This window comes from Hemitrygon akajei, chromosome 4 (assembly GCF_048418815.1).
Source record: "Hemitrygon akajei chromosome 4, sHemAka1.3, whole genome shotgun sequence".
In the NCBI taxonomy this organism is placed as follows: domain Eukaryota; kingdom Metazoa; phylum Chordata; class Chondrichthyes; order Myliobatiformes; family Dasyatidae; genus Hemitrygon; species Hemitrygon akajei.
The window spans coordinates 202278049-202298859 of record NC_133127.1 but is presented as its reverse complement, the minus strand read 5'-3'; the positions used below and the strand labels follow the sequence as shown (position 1 = coordinate 202298859).

Sequence of the window (20811 nt, the reverse complement as noted above, 5' to 3'; positions counted from 1 at the left end):
AACATTGGGAACATTTTTCCTGCCTCTAGCGTGTCCAATCCCTTAATAATCTAATATGTTTTAATCAGATCCCCTCTCATCCTTCTAAATTCCAGTGTATACAAGCCCAGTCGCTCCAATCTTTCAACATATGACAGTCCCGCCATCCCAGGAATTAACCTTGTGAACCTATGTTGCACTCCCTCAATAGCAAGAATGTCCTTCCTCAAATTTGGAGACCAAAACTGAACACAATACTCCAGGTGTGGTCTCACCAGGGCCCTGTACAACTGCAGAAGGACCTCTTTGCTCCTATACTCAACTCCCCTTGTTATGAAGGCCAACATGCCATTAGCCTTCTTCACTGCCTGCTATACCAGCATGCTTACTTTCAGTGACTGATGAACAAGGACACCTAGATCTCGTTGTACTTCCCCTTTTCCTAATTTGACACCATTCAGATAGTAATCTGCCTTCCTGTTCTTGCCACCAAAGTGGATAACCTCACATTTATCCACATTAAACTGCATCTGCCCACTCACCCAACCTGTCCAAGTCACCCTGCATTCTCCTAACATTCTCCTCATATTTCACACTACTACCCAGCTTTGGTACATACCAGCTAAGGGTCATGGTGAGGTCAAGAGTCCATCTTATCATACAAGACAACCATTCAACATCTGATAACAGTGGGGTAGAAGCTGGTGGTACATGCTTTCAGGCTTTAGTATCTTCTGCCCAATAGGAGGGGGAGAAGAGAAAATATCCAGGGAGAGTACGGTCTTTGATTATGAGGCAATGAAAGGTGTGGACAGAGTCTATGGCAGTGGGGAGGCTGGTTTCTGTGATTTGCTGGAATAATAACTCTGATGGTATGATGGAGAATATACACAATGGGCCGAGTGGCTTATTTGTGCTCCTATGTTTTATGGTCTTATAGTAAGCTGGTACAAGGAACTGTGTGTGACAGAAAGCAGTGACACTTACTCCAAACACAGTCCTTAACAATGGATTGCCCCCAAGCTCTCTCTGTGATTAGAAAAAATAACTGGCATGGCCCATGTGATGCAGCTTTATACGTTCTGAATCTTTAATTGCTTCAGTAACAGGGAACAGTGCCCACACTCCTCAACCTTATTGATGATGACATCAGAGCAATCTGTTTCCAACCACTCCAGGTTCCAATGGGCTGTTGAGCTATGGTGGGGTGACAGACAGCAGTTTCTCCATTGACCCAGTCTCAGGGGTCATTAGCACCAGCCGAACATTGGACAGAGAGGAGCAGGATCTACATCTGGTCACAGGTATGGACTTACCACTGAATAGAGATAGAGGCTGAGCATCTTCTCATCCTCTCTTCTGGTCTCTTCTTCTTCCTCTCACCTATCTCTCTCCTCTCCCTCTCTTTCTCTCTCTCTCTTCCCCTCTGTCTCCTGGCTTACCTCTTCACCTCCTGGTTTTTTTACCCCTCTGTGTCTCTATGTTTCCTTCCTCAGCCCTCTCTCTGTCCTCTCCCTCTTTGGTCATCTCCATCTCTTTCTCCTTATTCTTGTGACTATCAGCTTCCCTTTTCATCTCTCTGCCTTCTTTGTCCACTCCCTCTTCCCCTGCTGTGGCCTCTCCCACCTGCTGCTCCTCATTTCTTGGTGACTCTGTACATTTTCATTCCAGTTTATGCCAAGGATGGTGGAGTTCCTCCAAATGTTGCTACAGTGACAGTTTGCATCAGCATTCAGGATGAAAATGACAACAGCCCACAATTTGATAAGGATGTTTATCAGCTCCAGGTCCCAGAGAACCAGAACCGTGTGACACTCTTCACAATTAAGGCCACAGACAAAGATTCTGGTGAAAATGGCCGTGTAGAATATGGGATCATTGGTGAGTAAGTGTGATTTCTGGTGGCAAGTGTGTGTTGGGTGTGCAAGAGAACACCTAGGGTGAGTATGGATACTTGCAGTGTTAGTATATGCAAGGGAACATCTGGAGTGAATGTGGATTTTTAAGAACATTGAGTATGCAATGAAACATGTGGGGTGATTATGAATTTGTAAGAGTGCTTGGGAATGGAAGGAAAAATGGGTGCCAAATGTGGATTTGTTTGTGCAAGGGAACAATTGGGGTGAATGAAGATTTGTAAAGAGTGTATGGGTGTTCAAGGGAACATGTGGGTGAGTGCAGATTTGTAAAGAATGTTTGGATGTTCAAGGGAAGAGATAGCAGATATGATCTTTCAAGAATCACTCGATTCTAGTATGGTCCTGGAGGACTGGAAGATGACAAATGGCGCTCCACTCTTTAGGAAGGTAGGAAGACAAATGAAAGGAAATTATAGGCCAGTTAGCCTAACCTCAGTGGTTGGGAAAGTGTTGGAGTCCATTATTAAGTTGAGGTTTTGGGCTACTTGAAGACTAATGATAAAATAAGTCGAAGACAGTATGGTTTCTGTAAGGAGAAATCTCACCTGACAAATGTTAGAGTTCTTCGAGGAAGTAACAAGCAGGTGGAAAGGAAATGCATGGATGTCATTTACTTCGATTTTCAGAAAGCTTTTGATAAGGTGCCACACATGAGGCTGCTTAACAAGATAAAATCCTATGGTGTTACAGGAAAGATACTGGCATGGATAGAAAAATGGCTGAAAGGCAGGAGGCAGGAAGTGGGAATAAAAGGGGCCTTTTCTGGTGGGCTGCCAGTGACTAGTGGTGTTCTTCAGGAGTCAGAGTGGAACTATTACTTTTCACGTTGTTTGTCAATGATTTGGATAATGGAACTGATGGCCTTGTGGCAAAGGAATGTGATTACAGCAGGACTTAAATAAATTGGAAGAATGGGCAAAAAAGTGGCAGATGGAATACAGTGTTGGGAAATGTACAATGATGTGTTTTGGTAAAAGGAACAATAGCATAGGGTATTATCTAAATGGGGAGAAGTTCAAACATCAGAGGTGCAGAGGGATTTAGGTGTCCTCCTATAAGACACCTAGTGGGTTAATTTACAGGTTGAGTCTGTGGTAAAGAAGGCAAATGCAATGTTGACATTTATTTAAAGGGAAATAGAATATAAAAGCTAGGAGATAATGCTGAGCCTTTATCAAACACTAGTTGGGCTGCACTTAGAACCATTGAACCATAGAACACTACAGCACAGTACAGGCCCTTCAGCCCTCCATGTTGTGCCGACCCATATAATCCTTAAAAAAAAGTACTAAACCCACACTACCCCATAACCCTCCATTTTTCTTTCATCCATGTGCCTGTACAAGAGGTTCTTCAATATCCCTGATGTTTTAGCCTCCACCACCATCCCTGGCAAGTCATTCCAGGCACTCACAACCCTCTGTGTAAAAAAAAAACTTACCCCTGATGTCTCCCCTAAACTTCCCTTCCTTAATTTTGTACCTATGCCCTCTGGTGTTTGCTATTGGTGCCCTGGGAAACAGGTACTGACTATCCACCCTATCTATGCCTCTCATAATCTTGTAGACCTCTATCAAGTCCCCTCTCATTCTTCTACACTCCAAAGAGAAAAGTCCCAGCTCTGCTAACCTTGCTTCGTATGACTTGTTCTCCAATCCAGGCAACATCCTGGTAAATCTCCTCTGCACCCTCTCCATAGCTTCCACATCCTTCCTATAATGAGGTGACCAGAATTGACCACAATACTCTAAGTGCAGTCTCACCAGAGATCTGTAGAGTTGCAACATGACCTGTCTACTCTTGAACTCAGTCCCCCTGTTTATGAAGCCTAGCATCCCATAGGCCTTCTTAACTACCCTATCAACCTGTGCAGCGACCTTGAGGGATGTATGGATTTGAACCCCAAGATCCCTTTGTTCATCCACTCTCTTAAGTAACTGACCATTAATCCTGTACTCAGTCTTCTGGTTTGTCCTTCCAAAATGCATCACCTCACACTTGTCCGGATTGAACTCCATCTGCCATTTTTCTGCCCAACTCCGCAGCCTGTCTATATCCTGAGAGTATTATCAACAGTTTTGTGTCTCATATCTCAGAAAGGATGTGTTGTCATTGGACAGACTTCAGAGGAGGTTCACAAGGAAGATTCTGGGAATGAAAGGGTTAACATATGAGGACTATTTGGCAGCTTTGGGCCTGTACCCACTGGAATTTAGAACAATGCAGGGGGATCTCATTGAAACCTACTGAATGTTGAAAGGACTAGATAAAGTGGATGTGGAGAGGATGTTTCCTATGGTGGGGCTATCCAGAACTAGAGGGCACAGCCTCAAAATTGATGGGTGACCTTTTAGAACAGAGGTAAGGAGAAATTGTTTTAGCCAGAGAGTTGTGAATCTGTGGAATGTTCTGCCACAGACAATGGTTGAGGCCAAGTCTCTGGGTATATTTAAGGTGGAAATTGATAGTTTCTTGATCGATCAGGGCATCAAAGGATATGTCAAAAAGGCAGGTATATGGGGTTGAGTGGGAACCAGGATCAGCCATGATGGAATGGCAGAGAAGCCTCGATGGGTAGAATGGCCTAATTCTGCTATTACATCTTATGGTCTTATGAAACGCGTGGGTGAATGTGGAATTATAAGTGTGTTTGGGTGTTGAAGGGAACACATCTAGTGAATGCAGGTTTGCAAGAGTATTTGGATGTTCAAGGGAACATGTGGGATTAATCCAGATTTGTATGTGTGTGTGTGAGTGTGCAAGGGAATGCGTGGAGTGAATACAGATTTGTAAGAGTGTTTGGGTGTGCAAGGAAACACATGGGGTGAATGTGGATTTGTAAACTTCATCCCTCCACCAAACTTCACCAGCTTGGTATCAGCTCATCCCTCTGCAGTTAGACCTTGGACTTTCTTACTATCAGACCCCAATCTGTTAAATTAGACAACCTCTCCTCCTCTACTCACACCCTGAACACCAGCTTGCCTCAAGGCTGTGTGCTGAGCCATCTTCTGTACTACCTTTTCACCGATGACTGCATTCCTGTACATAGTTTTAACTCCATAATCAAGTTCGCAGATGACACCATGGTGGTTGGCCTGATCAGAGGGGATGACGAGATGGCCTACAGGGACGAGGTCCAGCACCTGGCCATGTGGTGTGCCGACAACACCCAGAAGACCAAGGAGATCATTGTGGACTTCAGGCATGCTAGGAGCCACACTCACGTCCCCATCTACATCAATGGAGCTGTAGTGGAGCATGTATCAAGCTTCAAATTCCTTGGTGTCCACATTTCCGAGGATCTCACCTGGTCCCTGAACTCCTCCATCCTGATCAAAAAGGTGTAACAGCGCCTTTATTTCCTGCAAAGCATCAAGAAAGCTCACCTCTGTCCCAGAATACTGATGGACTTTTACCGCTGTACCATTGAGAGCATACTCACCAACTGCATCTCAATGTGGTATGGCAATTGTCCAGTATCGGACCACAAAGCATTCCAGCGTGTGGTGAAAACTGCCCAGCAGATTATCGGCATCCAATTGCACCATAAACACTGCCTGGGCAAGGTGAAAAGCATTATCAAGGATACATCTCACCCTAACTTTTTACTCTCCTCCCATCCATTAGGCACTACAGGAGCTTCCATTCCTGCACCAGCAGGCACAGGAAGAGCTTCTTCCCTGAGGCTGTGACCCTGCTGAACCTCACATCACAGCAGTAAGCAGTACTGCACCCATAGTCTCAGTACTTTTATATTTGTATGCTGTAGCACTTACTTTTTATTCTTTGCATTTCGGTTAGATGCTAACTGTATTTCATTTGGCTTTGTATCTGTACTTGGCACAACGACAATAAATTTGAATCTAATCTAAATGAGCCAGATTAGTGTTAGATTAGTAACTTTCCTAAAGAGAGTTGTGGGGGGTTTAGTCCTTACAGGCAGTGTCAGGGCCTTGTGAAATCTTGACTGCTCCATCCTGATCACCACAGGTGCAGGAAATGCTGTTAGTCAAAGGAACTTGGCCTCCAAGTGTTGGCACTTGGCCAGCAGCTGTTGTCAGTCACACCGATAACTGGAAGTTGTGTCAACACCACATTTCAGGAGGTGATAGCCCTCCACATTCAGTCTGGAGAACTGGGAAGGAGAAGAAATGCATGCAGTGGATTGGATGCTCAAGTAGGAAACAGTGAAAGGGTGAGTGAAGAATAGCGATGATGGAATGAGCCACAGATCAAGTCCTCAAAAGAATGAAGGAGAGCTACTGCCGTTCCTTAGATTAAAGGTAGCAGGGATAAGGCACAGAATTACCTGTAGGGAAATGATCGGAGAGAATTCTTGGAGATAGAGTTTATGCACATTTGGAAAGCCAGCGGTTGTTCCAGGATAGTCAGCTTGGCCTGCCTCCATATGAGGACATCCATTTCACTAACTGAATTTTCTGTGGAGATAACTAAGAAGATTGATGAAGGCAGGATGTAGACATTTGTCCAGAAAGCAATGGACGTGATCCAGTCTAGTGGACTAGTTCAGAAGATGAAGGCACCAGGATCAAGCAAAGCTGGCTAATTGGATACACCGCTGTTGTGATGACAGGAGGTACAGGGTCCTGGTGCAAGGATGTGTTATCCCATTGGAGATCTGTGACCTGTGGTGTATCCCAGAGATCAGTGCTGGCACTCCACAGGGATTGATGTTCAGATCAGTGCTGGGACCATTGGGATCAATGTTCAGATCAGTGCTGGGACACCACAGAGATCAATGCTGGACCTCTGAATGTGATATACGTTAACAACCTTAAATTAATTATACCAATTCATCTCGCATCTTTGCAGGTGCCACAGAAGTTGTCAATGTCTGGATAATGAAGAGCCTTGTCTGGCTACACTCCTCACTATCTGAGGGAAAGACATCTCTTTATAATAGAGATAATGAGTCCTGAAGAAGGGTCCCTGCCCAAAACGTTGATTTCTTTAATCCCCTCCTTAGACACTGCCAGACACACAATTCTGAGTGAGAGTGGACATAAGGACATAAGAAATAGGAGCATGAGTAGGCCATCTGGCCCATTGAGCCCGCCCCGTCATTCAATATCATGGCTGATCTGTCCATAAACTCAGCTCCATCTATCTGCCTTTTCCCTCTAACCCTTAATTCCCCTTCTATGTAAAAATCTATCTAACTGCATCTTAAATATATTTAGTGAAGAAGCCTTAACTGCTTCCCTGGGCAAAGAATTCCACAGATACACCACTCTCTGGGAATAACAGTTTCTCCTCATCTCCATCCTAAATCTTCTCTCCTCAATCTTGAGGCAATGTCCCCTAGTTCAATGGAAACAACTTTCCTACTTCTATCTTATCTATCCCTTTCAAAATTGTGTATGTTTCTATAAGATTCCCTCTCATTCTTCTGAATTCCAGAGAATATAGTCCTAGGCAACTCAATCTCTTCTCATAGGTTAACCCCTTCATCCCTGGAGTCAACCTGGTGAACCTCCTCTGCACTGCCTCCAAAGCCAGTATATCCGTCCTCAAGTATGCAGATCAAAACTGCACACGGTACTCCATGTGCAGCCTCACCAGTACTCTGTATAGTTGCAGCATGACCTCCCTGCTCTTGAATTCAACCCCTTTAGCAATGAAGGCCAACATTCCGTTTGCCTTCTTAATAACCTGTTGTACCTGCAAGCCAACTTTTTGCGATTCATGAACAAGCACCCCGAAGTCCCTCTGCACAACAAAATGCTGCAATCTTTCATCAATTAAATAATAATCTGCTCTTCTATTATTCCTTCCAAAGTGGATGATCTGCATTTACCAACTTTGTATTCCATCTGCCAGACCTTGGCCCACTCACTTAACCTATCTATATCCCTCTGCAGACTCTACACATCCTCTATACAATTTGCTTTTCCACTCAGTTTAGTGTCATCAGCAAATTTTGCGACTCTACACTCAGTCCCCTCTTCCAAATCATCAATGTAAATGGTAAACAGCTGCGGGGCCAGCACCGACCCCTGCGGCACCCCACTCACCACTGACTGCCATCCGGAGAAACACCCATTTATACCAACTCTGCCTTCTATTGGTTAACCAATCCACTATCCATGCCAATACACTTCCTCCGACTCCATGCATCTGTATCTGATTTATGTCTCTTGTGCGGCACCTTCTCGAACGCCTTCTGGAAATCCAAATATACGGCATCCACCTGTTCCCCTCTATCCACTGCACTCATTATGTCCTCAAAGAACTCCAGTAAGTTTCTGAATCCATGCTGCGTCTATCTAATGGAAGCACTCCTTTCTAAATGTTTTGCTATTTCTTCCTTAATGACAGCTTCAAGCATTTTCCCGACCACAGATGCTAAGCTAACTGGCCTATAGTTGCCCGTCTTTTGCCTACATCCTTTTTTTAAAAGTGGCATGACATTTGCTGTCTTCCAATCCTCCGGGACCTGCCCAGAGTCGAGAGAGTTCTTGATAAATGATTACCAATGCATCTGCTATAACCTGCGCCAATTCCCTCAGCCCCCTGGGATGCATCCCATCAGGACCAGGGGACCTATCTACCTTCAGGCCCTCTAATTTGCTCATCACTATCTCTTTAGTGACAGTGATTTTATTAAGGTCCTCACCTCCCATTTCGTCCATAACATCACTCTTTGGTATATTAGACACATCTTCCACTGTGAAGACCAACACAAAATAGTCATTCAATACCTCAGCCATTTCCTTATCACCCAATATCAATTTCCCCTTCTCGTCTTCCAAGGGACCTACATTGACTTTAGCCACCCTCGTCTGCTTTATATATTTATCAAATCTTTTGCTATCTGTTTTTATATTTTGTGCTAATTTATTTTCATATTCTATCTTCCTTTTCCTTATTTTTTGTTTAGTTATTCTTTGTTGCTTTTTAAAGTTTTCCTAATCCTCCAGTCTCCCACTACTCTTTGCGACTTTGTACACGAGTTTTTCATTTGATGTTATCTTTTATTTCCTTAGTTATCCAAGGCTGGTTCTCCCCACACTTACTGTCCTTACTTTTGGCTGGAATATACTTCTGTTGAGCACTGTGAAAGATCTCTTTGAAAGTATTCCACTGTTCCTCAACTGTCCTACCAAATAGCCTGTGCTCCCTATCCACATTAGCCAACTCTTCCCTCATCCCGTTGAACTCTCCCTTGTTTAAGCATAACACACTAGTTTTAGATCTATTTCATCCTCCATCTGTATGCAAAATTCAATCATACTATGATCACTCTTTCCAAGAGGATCCCTGACTACAAAATCGTTAATCTTACCTGTCTCATTGCACAGGACTAGATCTAAGATAATATTTTCCCTTGTAGGTTCACTAACATGCTGCTCAAGAAAGCCATCATGGATGCATTCTATGAAGTCCTCCTCAAGACTTCCTTGACCAACCTGATTCACCCAATCCATGTGGAAGTTAAAATCATGCAGAGGATGTTTCCTATAGTGGGATAGCAGGGTCGTCTAGGGCCAGAAGGTTAGGAATACAAGGAAGTCTCTTTACAACAAAGATGAGGAGGAATTTCTTAAGCCAGGGAGTGGTGAATCTGTGGAATTCATTGCCAAAAGCAGCTGTGGAGGCCAAATCATTGGGGATATTTAAAGTGGAGGTTGATAATTTCTTGAATGGTAAGGGCATCAGAGGTTACAGGGAGATAGGACGAGAATGGGGTTGAGAGGAACAATAAATCAGCCATGATGGAATTGCAGAGTAGACCCTATAAGGCAAATGGACAAATTCTGATCAAGTTTATTGTCATCTGACTGTACATATATACAACCAAATGAAACAATATTCCTCCAGTCTACCATCCACCTACAAAACATATAACACTACAGCACATAAGCCAAAATATTGCCATAAATAAGTTAATAAAATATAATTCAAAATGCATGTAGTAAAGAGAAGCACAGCTAAGCAGTAAACAGCTTGCTGTCCTAGTGATATGACCTTGGTGGTGGCAGGGCATTCATTAATCTCTCAGCCTGAGAGAAGAAGCTGTTACCCAGTCATGAAGTCCTAGTCCTGATGATCCTGTACCTCCTTCCTGAAGGTAGTGGGTCAAAGAGATTGTGGGATGGGTTGTAGGGATCCTCAACAATTCTTCAGGCCCTTCATATGCAATGCTCTCAGCAAATGTCACAAATGGGGGGAGAGAAACTCCAGTGATCCTCTTGGTGGTTTGCACTATCCTCCGTAGGGTGTTGTAGTCTAATGTCTTGTTATTCAGTACCATGCAATGACATAGCCAAAGTGAACAGGTCCACAAAATCCTGAAATACAAAAAGCTCCAAAAACTGAAGTTTTTTTTGCCAACAGCTGACGTCACTCAGGTGTGACGTGGCAGCACTAGCAGAGGCCGTCAGACATCAGTTGTGGCTCAGCGCTCGTACTGGTTACACGTGCATTTGCTGTTCGCTGATATTTTGTGTTCACTGTTGACTTTGTGTTTAATTTCATTGTGAAAATGTCAAAAAGAGCTACAGATACCCCTATGGGTAACAATGAGAAAAAGAGAAGGAAGCATCTATCATTATCAATAATGCAGTAAGTGGAGTTATTGCAGAAGCTTGATCATGGTGTGTCTGTGCAGCATCTTACTGAAGAATATGGTGTCAGAACTACCACTGTATATGATTTAAAGAAACAAAGACAAGTTACTGAAGTTTTATAGTGACAGTGACGCTCTACATTTATTCCAATAAGTCATTTACCATGTGTTTGATTCGGTTCGTTTGAAGCTGTATATTTTTATGTTTTATTGAATATTTTTGTTGGAAATAAAAAATTTTCTTGTTATTATTCCTAACTATTACAACTATTTACATAGCATTTACATTGTATTAGGTATTGTAAGTAGTCTAGAGATGATTTAAAGTATACGGGAGGATGTGCATAGGCCGGGAGCTCCGCCAGGTCTCCTGTACTGAGCCAGGTTAAATAAGGGACTTGAGCATACGTGTTTTTTGGTATCCGCAGGGGGTCCCAGAACCAATAAAGAGGGATTCTGAAATCTGAAAAATTCTGAATTCCGAAATGCAACTGGCCCCAAGGATTTCAGATAAGGGATTGTGGATCTGTACTCTCATTGGCATTCCTGAAGATAGTTGTTAGAATGGAGGCAAGGAGCCTTGCACACCTCAGTATCCTCTTGACTAATGAAGAAGTGTTGTGGGTCCGGGTTAGATCATTGGCTATGTGCACACCAAGGAACTTCGTGCTCTTCACTCTCTCCACAGCAGAGCCATTGATGTGCAATGGAGAGTGGTCGACCTGTGCCTTCTTGAAGTCCACAATCATCTCTTTTGGCTTGTCCACATTGAGACTCAGGCTGTTCTCGCACCATTTGACAAACCTCTCAACCTCTTCTCTCTATACCAACTCATTATTGTTGCTGATGAGGCCAGCCATGTATCATCAGTGAACTTGGTAATGCGATTTGAGCTGAATCTGACAGCACAGTGGTGAGTTAGCAACATGAACAGCAGTGGGCTGAGCACACAACCTGGGGAGGTGGAGGGGGGGTACGCACCAGTGCTCAGAATGATGAAGCTTGAGATGTTGCTGCTAACTCGGACTGACTGGGGTGTTTCCATCAGTAAGTCCAAGATCCAGTTACAGAGAGGGTGTTGAATCCAGTGAGGACAGTTTACCCTCCAGCCTCTGAGGGATGATTGTGTTAAATGCCAAGCTGAAGTTGTTGAATAATATTATGGTGTATGAAGTACTGTTTACAAAGTGGAACAGGGTTGAACGTTGGGCCAAGGTTATGGCATCATCAGTGAACTGGTTTTAGCTGCAGGTAAGCTGGAAAGGGTCCTTTGTAGCTACACAGTAAGATTTTATACAATCCATTATGAATGAATGAAATTAATTTATTTCGGTCAGTACAAACATATCAAAAAGCATCATTTACAATGATGATTTCATAACAATGATTTCATAGGACAAAATTACAACAAAAACATAGATATTCTTTAAAACAGACTGAAAGGGTGTAGGCAGAAGCTACAGCTTATTACGCCTACCCCCTTACTTATACAACAACATATTTGGCGTCAATCATCACATCAAAAACAAAAAATTTAATAATCTTTTAACGCAAAATCCAATTCCAAATATCATTTATTTACATTACTCCCATTCATTTTAAATCATATGTTTTATATTTGTTCATTAAATAATTTTTTTAACTTGTTAAGTGTAGAGCATGTTTTTAAATTCTTACTACAACTGTTCCATAGATTCACCCCTCTGAATGAAATACAATGATTTTTTACATTTGTTCTTATCCTTTGTTTTTGAAATATACGTGTTCCTCTCAAATCATGTTGACTTTCTTTCATTTTAAATGACCTTTGAATACTTTGTGGTAGCTTAAAGTGTTTTAAACGGCAGCTCCTATGTCTTATGGTCTAAATATCTCATGATAAGTGATATCTTATGAATTTAATCTGGACAAGTGTGAGGTGATGCAATCTGGGAAGTCAAACAAGAGGCAGACATATACTGTTGTGATTGGTATGGCACAAAGGAACATTAGTGAATGATGGCTATTGATCCACAGTTCCCTGAAAGTGGCAGGACAGGTAGATAGGGAGGCAAAGAAGACATGTAGTGTGCTTGCCATTCTAGATTGGGGCACAGTATAAGAGTTGGGACATTGTACTGCAACACTGCTTAGATTTCATTTTGGAACTTTGTGTAGTTTTGGTCTCCATGCTGTAGGAATGATGTGGTTATGTTGGAGAGAGTACAAAGGAGATTCATCAGGGTATTGTGTGGATTGGAAGACTTTAGTTAAGTGGGGGAATGAATAGGCAGGACTTGTTTTCCCAGCAAAGAGGAAAGCTGAGTGTTAGAGTGTTAGTTGAGTGTTAGAAGTGCCCAACAGAGATGCAAAAAATTATAAGCAGCATCAATTTAGTAGAAAGGCAGAAACTTCTCCCAGTGCAAGAGGCTTAGGTTCCAGGTGAGAGCAAAGAGATTTACAGGTGAGAAAGAGATTTACAGGTTCTAGATGACAGCAAAGAAATTTACAGGTGAGAAAGAGATTACACTGAGAAAAGTTGATATCCAGAATTCACTGCCAGAGGACGTGGATAAAATCTGCAGATATATACTTAAATAATCAAGGCATTGATGGCTACATTCCCAACATGGCAAATGGGGTTAATGTCAACAGGGAGAAATATTGACATGGATATTAAATATATGAATATATTAAGAGTAAAAGGGTAACGAGGGCGATGATAGTGGTAGTCTATATACAGAGCGATGGGAAGTGGATGGACACTTCTTGTGGAGCAGTACATGCAGCTAGTGAGTAAGGGAGAAGTATTATTTAATAATACTGATTTTGTACTGGTCTTCTGATTATTCAGCATTGAGGGAAATAGTTTCTCTCTCTGTATTGAGATACAAAAGCTTTTTTTCTGTCATCTAGAAGGTTTAGTAGATGAAAAGGTAATGAAAAAATGAAGGAGAGACAGATGTAATTCAGACCAAATAAAGCAATTATGTTGTGGAGTCACAGAACTACAGCTCAGAAACAGACCCTTTGGTCCATCTAGTCCATGCTGAAGAGTTATTCTGCCTAGTCCCATCAACTCACACCTGGCCCACAGCCTTGTATGCCTCCATCCCAATTGTAAAAAGAGAAACAAGATCAAAGAAAATTGTGGATGGGGAAAAATCTGTCATTTTCAGGTTGTGACGCTGTAACCAATGGGAGCCTCAGTCATCAGTTCTAGAGACCCCAGTATGGATGGAAGATTGGCTGATTGATAGGAGGCAAAGAGTGGGAATAAAAGATCCTTTTCTGGTTGGTGTTCCACCTGTTATACAGTATGTCAAGATTTGAATGTTGGATTAATTTTCAAGATTTGAAGTCAGTACAGAGGAGATGTCAGGGACAAGCTTTTTACGCAGAGGGTAGTGAGTGCATGGAATGGGCTGCCAGTGACGGTGGTGGATGTGGATATGATCGGGTCTTTTAAGATTTTCCTGGATAGGTACATGGAGCTTAGAAAAATAGAGGGCTATGGATAACCCTAGGTAATTTCTAAAGTAAGTACATGTTCAGCACAGAATTTTGGGCTGAAGGGTCTGTATTGTGCTGTAGATTTTCTGTGTTTTTATGGATTTGGTGGCTTTGTGGTGTAGTTTACGGATGATATAAAGATAAGTAGATGAGCAGACTATGTTAAGGAAGCAAGGAGCAGATTCAATAGGCCAAATATCCTAATTCTGCTCCCATGTCTTAAAAGTCTTATGGACTCATCCATTTAGCCTCATTTCCCTTATTCAGAGGAAAGGCCCAGATACATTGTATCTACGTTACGCACGAATCAGTGGGAAGAGAACTCTGCAAAAAGTTGTAGATGCGAGGTCATATGAGTTTATCCGCTTTACTGGAAAACAGCAAAGCAGGGTTTTCCTCTTATAAGAGACATTAAATCTGAGAGTCTGGAAGTTATGTTGCAGCTTAAAACTCGAGGTACACCTGCGTCTGGAGTATTGCACCATTTCTAGTAGCAATAGGAAGAATGTGGAGGCATCACTGAATCACGGCTGAAAGAAGACCATAGCTGGGAGTTAAATGTCCAAGGATACACATTGTATCAAAAGGACAGGCAGGAAGGCAGAGGGGCAGCATTGCTCTGTTGGTAAAAAATGAAATCAAATCATTACAAAGAGGTGACATAGGGTCAGAAAGGGTTGAATCATTGTGGTAGAGCTAAGGAACTGTAAGGGTAAAAAGACCCTGATGGGAGTGTATACAGTCCCTCAAACAGTGGTAAGGATGCGGTCTACAAATTACAATGGGCGATAGAAAATACATGCTAAAATGGCAATATTACAATAGATTTTGGGGATTTCAATATGCAAGTAGATTGGGAAAATCAGGTTGGTTCTGGATTCCAAGAGGGGGAGTACCTACAAGATAGCTTTTTAGAGCAGCTTGTGGTTGAGCCCACTAGAGGATCGGCTATTCTGGATTGGGTGTTGTGCAATGAACCTAAATTGATTAGAGAGCTGAAAGTAAATTAACCCTTAGGGGAAAGTGATCATAATATGATCAAATTCACCCTGAAATTTGAGAAGCAGATGTATCAGACTTTAGAGTAAAGGGAATCACAGAGGCATGAGAGGAGTTTGCCAGAATTGACTGTAAAAGAACACTGGCAAGGATGACGGCAGAGCAGCATGGAGGGAATTTCTGGAAGCAATTCCGAAGAAACAGGATATATACACCCCAAAGAGGAAGAAGTATTCTAAAGGAAAGATGACACAGCCGTCACTAACAAGAGAAGTCAAAGCCAACATAAAAACCAATGAGAGAGCGTATAAAGCAAAATCATTGGGAAGTTAGAGGGTTGGGGAACTTTTTAAACCAGCAGAAAGCAATTAAGAGTCATTAAGAAGGTAAAGATGGAATCAAAAAAGCCAGCCAATAATATTAAAGAGGATACCAAAAGCTCCTTCAGGTACATAAACTGTGAAAGAGAGACAACAGTGGATATCGGATCACTGGATAATGATGCTGGAGAGGTAGTAATGGGGAACAAGGAAAAGGTAGTTTAACTGAATAAGTATTGCATCAGTCTTCACGGTGCAAGACACTAGTAGTATGGTGGAAGTTCCAGGTGTTAGAAGCCATGAAGTGTATGAAGTTACCATTACTAGAGAGAAAGTTCTTGTGAAACTGAAAGGTCTGAAGGTAGATAGGTCACCTGGACAAGATGGTGTACATACCAGTGTAATGAAAGAGGTGACTGAAGAGATTATGGAAGCATTAGTAATGATCTTTCAAAAATCACTAGATTCTGGAATGGTTCTGGAAGACTAGAAATTGCCAATGTTACTCCACTCTTCAAGAAGGGAGAGAGGCAGAAGGAAAGAAATTATAGGCCAGTTTGTCTGACATCAGTGATTTTGAAAATGTTGGAGTTGATTGTGAAGGATGTGGTTTTGGGGTACTTGGAGGCACATAATAGGGCGCAATCAGCATTGTTTTCTCAAGGGAAAATTTTGCCTGAAAAATCTGTTGGAATTCTTTGGAAAAAATAGCAAGCAGGATGGACAAAGGAGAATCAGTTGATGGTCTATACTTGGATTTTCAGAAGGCTTTTGACAGGGTGCCACACGTGAGGCTGCTTAATAAGATACGAGCCTATGGTATTACAGGAAAGAGCCTAGCATGGATAAAGCAGTGGCTGCTGATGACTAGAGGTGTTCCACAGGGGTCTGTGTTGGGACAAATTCTTTTTCATTATAGGTTAATGATTTGAATTGATGGCTTTGTTGCAAAGTTTGCAGGTGATATAAAGATAGGTGGAGGGACAGTAGTTTTGAGGAAGTAGAGAGGATACAGAAGGACTTAGACAGATTAGGAGAAAGGACAAAGAAATTTCAGATGGAATACAATGTCAGGAAGTGTATGGTCATGCACTTTGGGAGAAGAAATGAAAGGGTTGATTATTTTCTAAATAGAGAGAAAATATAGAAAACTGAGGTGCAAAGAGACTTGGGAGTATTTGTGCAGGATTTCATGAAGATTAATTTGCAGTTTGAGTCTTTGGTGAGAAAGGCAAATGCAATGGTAGCATTCATTTCAAGATGTCTAGAATATAAAAACAAGAATGCAATGTTGAGACTTTATGAAGCATTGGTGAGGCCTCACTTGGAGTACTGTGAGCAGGTTTGGGCACCTTTTCTTGGAAAGGATGTTCTGAAACTGGAGAGAGTTCAAGGGGGGGTTCATGAAAATGATTCCAGGATTAAATGGCTTGTCATATGAAGAGTATTTGATGTCTCTGGGCCTGTATTCACTGCAATTGAGAAGAATGAGGGGTGACCTCATTGAAACCTATTGAATGGTGAAAGACCTTGACAGAGGGTATGTGGAGAGGATGTTCCTCTCTCATGCCTCTGTAATTTCCTTTACTCCACCGTAATACTGATACATCTGACTATAGCTTCTCCTTCTCAAATTGCAGGGTGAATTCTATCATATTGTGATCTACTGTCCTTCAGGGTTCCTTTATCTTAAGCTCACTAATCAATTCCAGTTCATTGCACAAACACCCAGTCCAGGATAGCTGATCCCCTAATGGGCTCAACCATAAGCTGCTCTAAAAAAGCCATCTCATAGGCATTCTAGTACTTCTCCCTCTTGGGATCCAGCAGCAACCTGATTTTCCCACTCAATCTGCATGTTGAAATCCCCATGACTATTGTAACATTGCCCTTTTGACATACGTTTTCTATCTCCCGTTGTAATTTGTAGACCACACCTTTACTACTCCTCGGAGGTCTGTATATAACTCCCATCAGGATCTTTTTATCCTTACAGACCCTTAGCTCTACACCTTCCAGCTCTATGTCACCTCTTTCTAATAATTTAATTTCATTTTTACCAACAGAGGCACCCCACCCCCTCTGCCTACCTGCCTGTCCTTTTGATACAATGTGTATCCTTGGACATTGGTTCTGGAATATTAAGTGTGTAGTGGAGAAAGGTGAGGCAGAACAAGTGATAAGGAGGACACATGTACAGAGGGATGGTCTGACGGAACATGGAGTTAAATGTGCAGAAAGAATAAGTAAATTTAGGAAGGACAACAAAATTCAAGGGGCGTATAGCCTGATGGGAGTTCGGGGAGCTGGGTTAAGCACAATAGGCAGCGATTTAAACAGAGAGAGGAGAAATGGGCTAACAATTCTATATCTGAATGCACGAAGTGTCAGAAATAAGGCGGATAAGCTTGAAGCTCAGGTACGAATGGGTAACTGTGATGTTGTTGGGATAACGGAGACATGGCTGCAGGGAGATCAGACCTGGGAAATGAATGTACAAGGGTACACGTGCTATCGTAGGGACAGAAATGTGGGCAGAGAGGGTGGGGTGGCCCTGTTGGTGAGGAATGAGATTCAGTCCTTTGCAAGGGGGGACATAGGATCAGGAGAAGTAGAGTCTGTGTGGATAGAACTGAGGAACAGTAAGGGCAAAAAAACCCTAATGGGTGTTGTCTACAGGCCCCCAAACAGTAGCATGGATATTGGGTGCAAGTTGAATAGGGAGTTAACATTGGCATGTGGCAAAGGTAATGTCGCAGTAGTTATGGGGGATTTCAACATGCAGATGAACTGGGAGAATCAGGTTGGTGCTGGACCCCAGGATAGGGAGTTTGTAGAGTGCCTACGGGATGTATTCTTGCCAAGCCGACCAGGGACAAGGCTATTCTGGATTTAGTCTTGTGTAATGAACAGGATTTGATAAGCGATCTTGAAGTAAAGGAGCCATTAGGAGGTAGTGACCATAACATGATAAGTTTTTATCTGCAATTTGAGAAGGATAAGGGCAGATCGGAGGTGTCAGTGTTGCAGTTGAACAGGGGAAACTATGGAGCCATGAGGGAGGAGCTGGTCAAAGTTAACTGGACAGATATCCTAGCAGAAAAGACAGTGGAACAGCAATAGCAGGTATTCTTGGGAATAATGCACAAGGTGCAAAATCAGTTCATCCCCTGGAGAAGGAAGGATTCAAAGGGGGGAAAGGGGCCACAGTGGTTGACAAAGGAAGTCAGAGATTGCATAGCATTAAAAAAAGGAAATATGACAGAGCTAAGGTGAATGGGAGGACAGATGATTGGGAAATTTTTAAGGAACAACAGAACTTAACTAAAAAAGCAATCCGGGGAGAAAAAAATGAGGTATGAATGCAAGCTAGCCAGGAATATAAAGGAGGATAGCAAAAGCTTTTTTAGTTATGTGACGGGAAAGAAGATAGATAAGAACAATGTTGGGCCCTTGAAGAATGAATTGGGTGAAATTGTAATGGGAAACAGAGAAATGGCAGAAGAATTTAATAAGTACTTTAGATCTGACTTCACTAGGGAAGACACAAGCAATCTCCCAGATGTATGGATGGGCCAAGGACATAGGGTAACAGAGGAAATGAAACAGATTGACATTAGGAAGGAAACGGTGATGAGTAGACTGATGGGACTGAAGGCTGACAAATCCCCAGGTCCAGATGGTCTGCATCCTAGGGTACTAAAGGAGGTGGCCCTGGAAATTGCGGATGCATTGGTAATCATTTTCCAATGTTCCTTAGATTCAGGATCAGTTCCTGAGGATTGGAGAATGGCTAATGTTATCCCACTTTTTAAGAAAGGAGGGAGGGAGAAAACAGAGAACTATTGTCCTGTCAGCCTAACATCAGTAGTGGGGAAGATGCTAGAGTCCATTATTAAAGATGAAATAGTGGCATATCTAGATAGCAGTGATAGGATTGGGCAGAGCCAGCATGGATTTACCAAGGGCAAATCATGCTTGACTAATCTATTGGAGTTTTTTGAGGATGTAACCAGGAAGTTAGACAAGGGAGATCCAGTGAATGTAGTGTACCTCGATTTTCAGAAGGCATTTGATAAGGTCCCACATAGAAGATTGGTGGGTAAAATCAGAGCTCATGGCATTGGGGGGAAGATATTGACATGGATAGAAAACTGGTTGGCAGATAGAAAGCAAATGGTAACGGTGAATGGGTGTTTCTCGGAATGGCAGGTGGTGACTAGTGGGGTGCCACAGGGCTCAGTATTGGGACCACAGCTGTTTATGATTTAACATCAATGATTTAGATGAAGGCATTGAGAATAACATCAGCAAGTTTGCTGATGATACTAAGCTGGGTGGCAGTGTGACATGTGATGAGAATGTTAGGAGAATTCAGGGTGACTTGGATAGGCTGAGTGAGTGGGCAGATACTTGGCAGATGACGTTTAATGTGAATAAGTGTGAGGTTATCCACTTTGGGAGTAAGAACAGGAAGGCAGATTATTATCGGAACGGTGTAGAGTTAGGTAAGGGAGAAATACAAAGAGATCTAGGAGTCCTTGTTCATCAGTCACTGAAGGTGAATGAGCAAGTGCAGCAGGCAGTGAAGAAGGCTAATGGAATGTTGGCCTTTATTACAAAGGGAATTGAGTACAAGAGCAAGGAAATCCTTTTGCATTTGTACAGGGCCCTGGTGAGACCACACCTGGAGTATTGTGTACAGTTTTGGTCTCCAGGGTTAAGGAAGGACATCCTGGCTTTAGAGGAAGTGCAGCGTAGATTCACGAGGTTAATCCTTGGGATGTCCGGACTGTCTTACGCAGAGAGGTTAGAGAGACTGGGCTTGTACACGCTGGAATTAAGGAGATTGAGAGGGGATCTGATTGCAACATATAAGATTATTAATGGATTGGACAAGATAGAGGCAGGAAATATGTTCCAGATGCTGGGAGAGTCCAGTACCAGAGGGCATGGTTTGAGAATAAGGGGTAGGTCATTTAGGACAGAGTTAAGGAAAAACTTCTTCTCCCAGAGAGTTGTGGGGGTCTGGAATGCACTGCCTCGGAAGGCAGTGGAGGCCAATTCTCTGGATGCTTTCAAGAAGGAGCTAGATAGGTATCTTATGGATAGGGGAATCAAGGGATATGGGGACAAGGCAGGAACCGGGTATTGATAGTAGATGATCAGCCATGATCTCAGAATGGCGGTGCAGGCTCGAAGGGCCAAATGGTCTACTTCTGCACCTATTGTCTATTGTCTATTAAGCTCACAGCTATAATCTTCTTTCAGGCATGATTCATGATCTTTGGTAGCTTGATGTAGAGCGTAATCAAGGACGATTATAAAGATTTAGGGTGCCAGAGTGTCTCCTTGCAGCGCACCAGCTAGGAGCTCAAACACTGCTGTTTCTCCATCTGCTGATACAACTTTCGCCACAGTCTTGGTATAGCTGAACTCTATTGCTCTCAGTGGATGGTCTGGCACTCCTAAGCTTTCAGGGTCTCCAGCATTTTACCTCGGTGAATGG

General features: G+C 42.6%; 1 protein-coding gene across 1 annotated transcript in view; it reads left to right on the top strand.

The window, feature by feature from the left end:
• LOC140727143 (protocadherin-16-like) overlaps positions 1-20811 on the top strand; it is a 465713-nt gene that overhangs the window by 352151 nt on the left and 92751 nt on the right. The window contains exons 12-13 of the mRNA XM_073044457.1: positions 1158-1283; positions 1651-1860. Coding sequence (XP_072900558.1) covers positions 1158-1283; positions 1651-1860 — 336 coding nt within the window. The remainder of the gene's footprint in view (positions 1-1157; positions 1284-1650; positions 1861-20811) is intronic.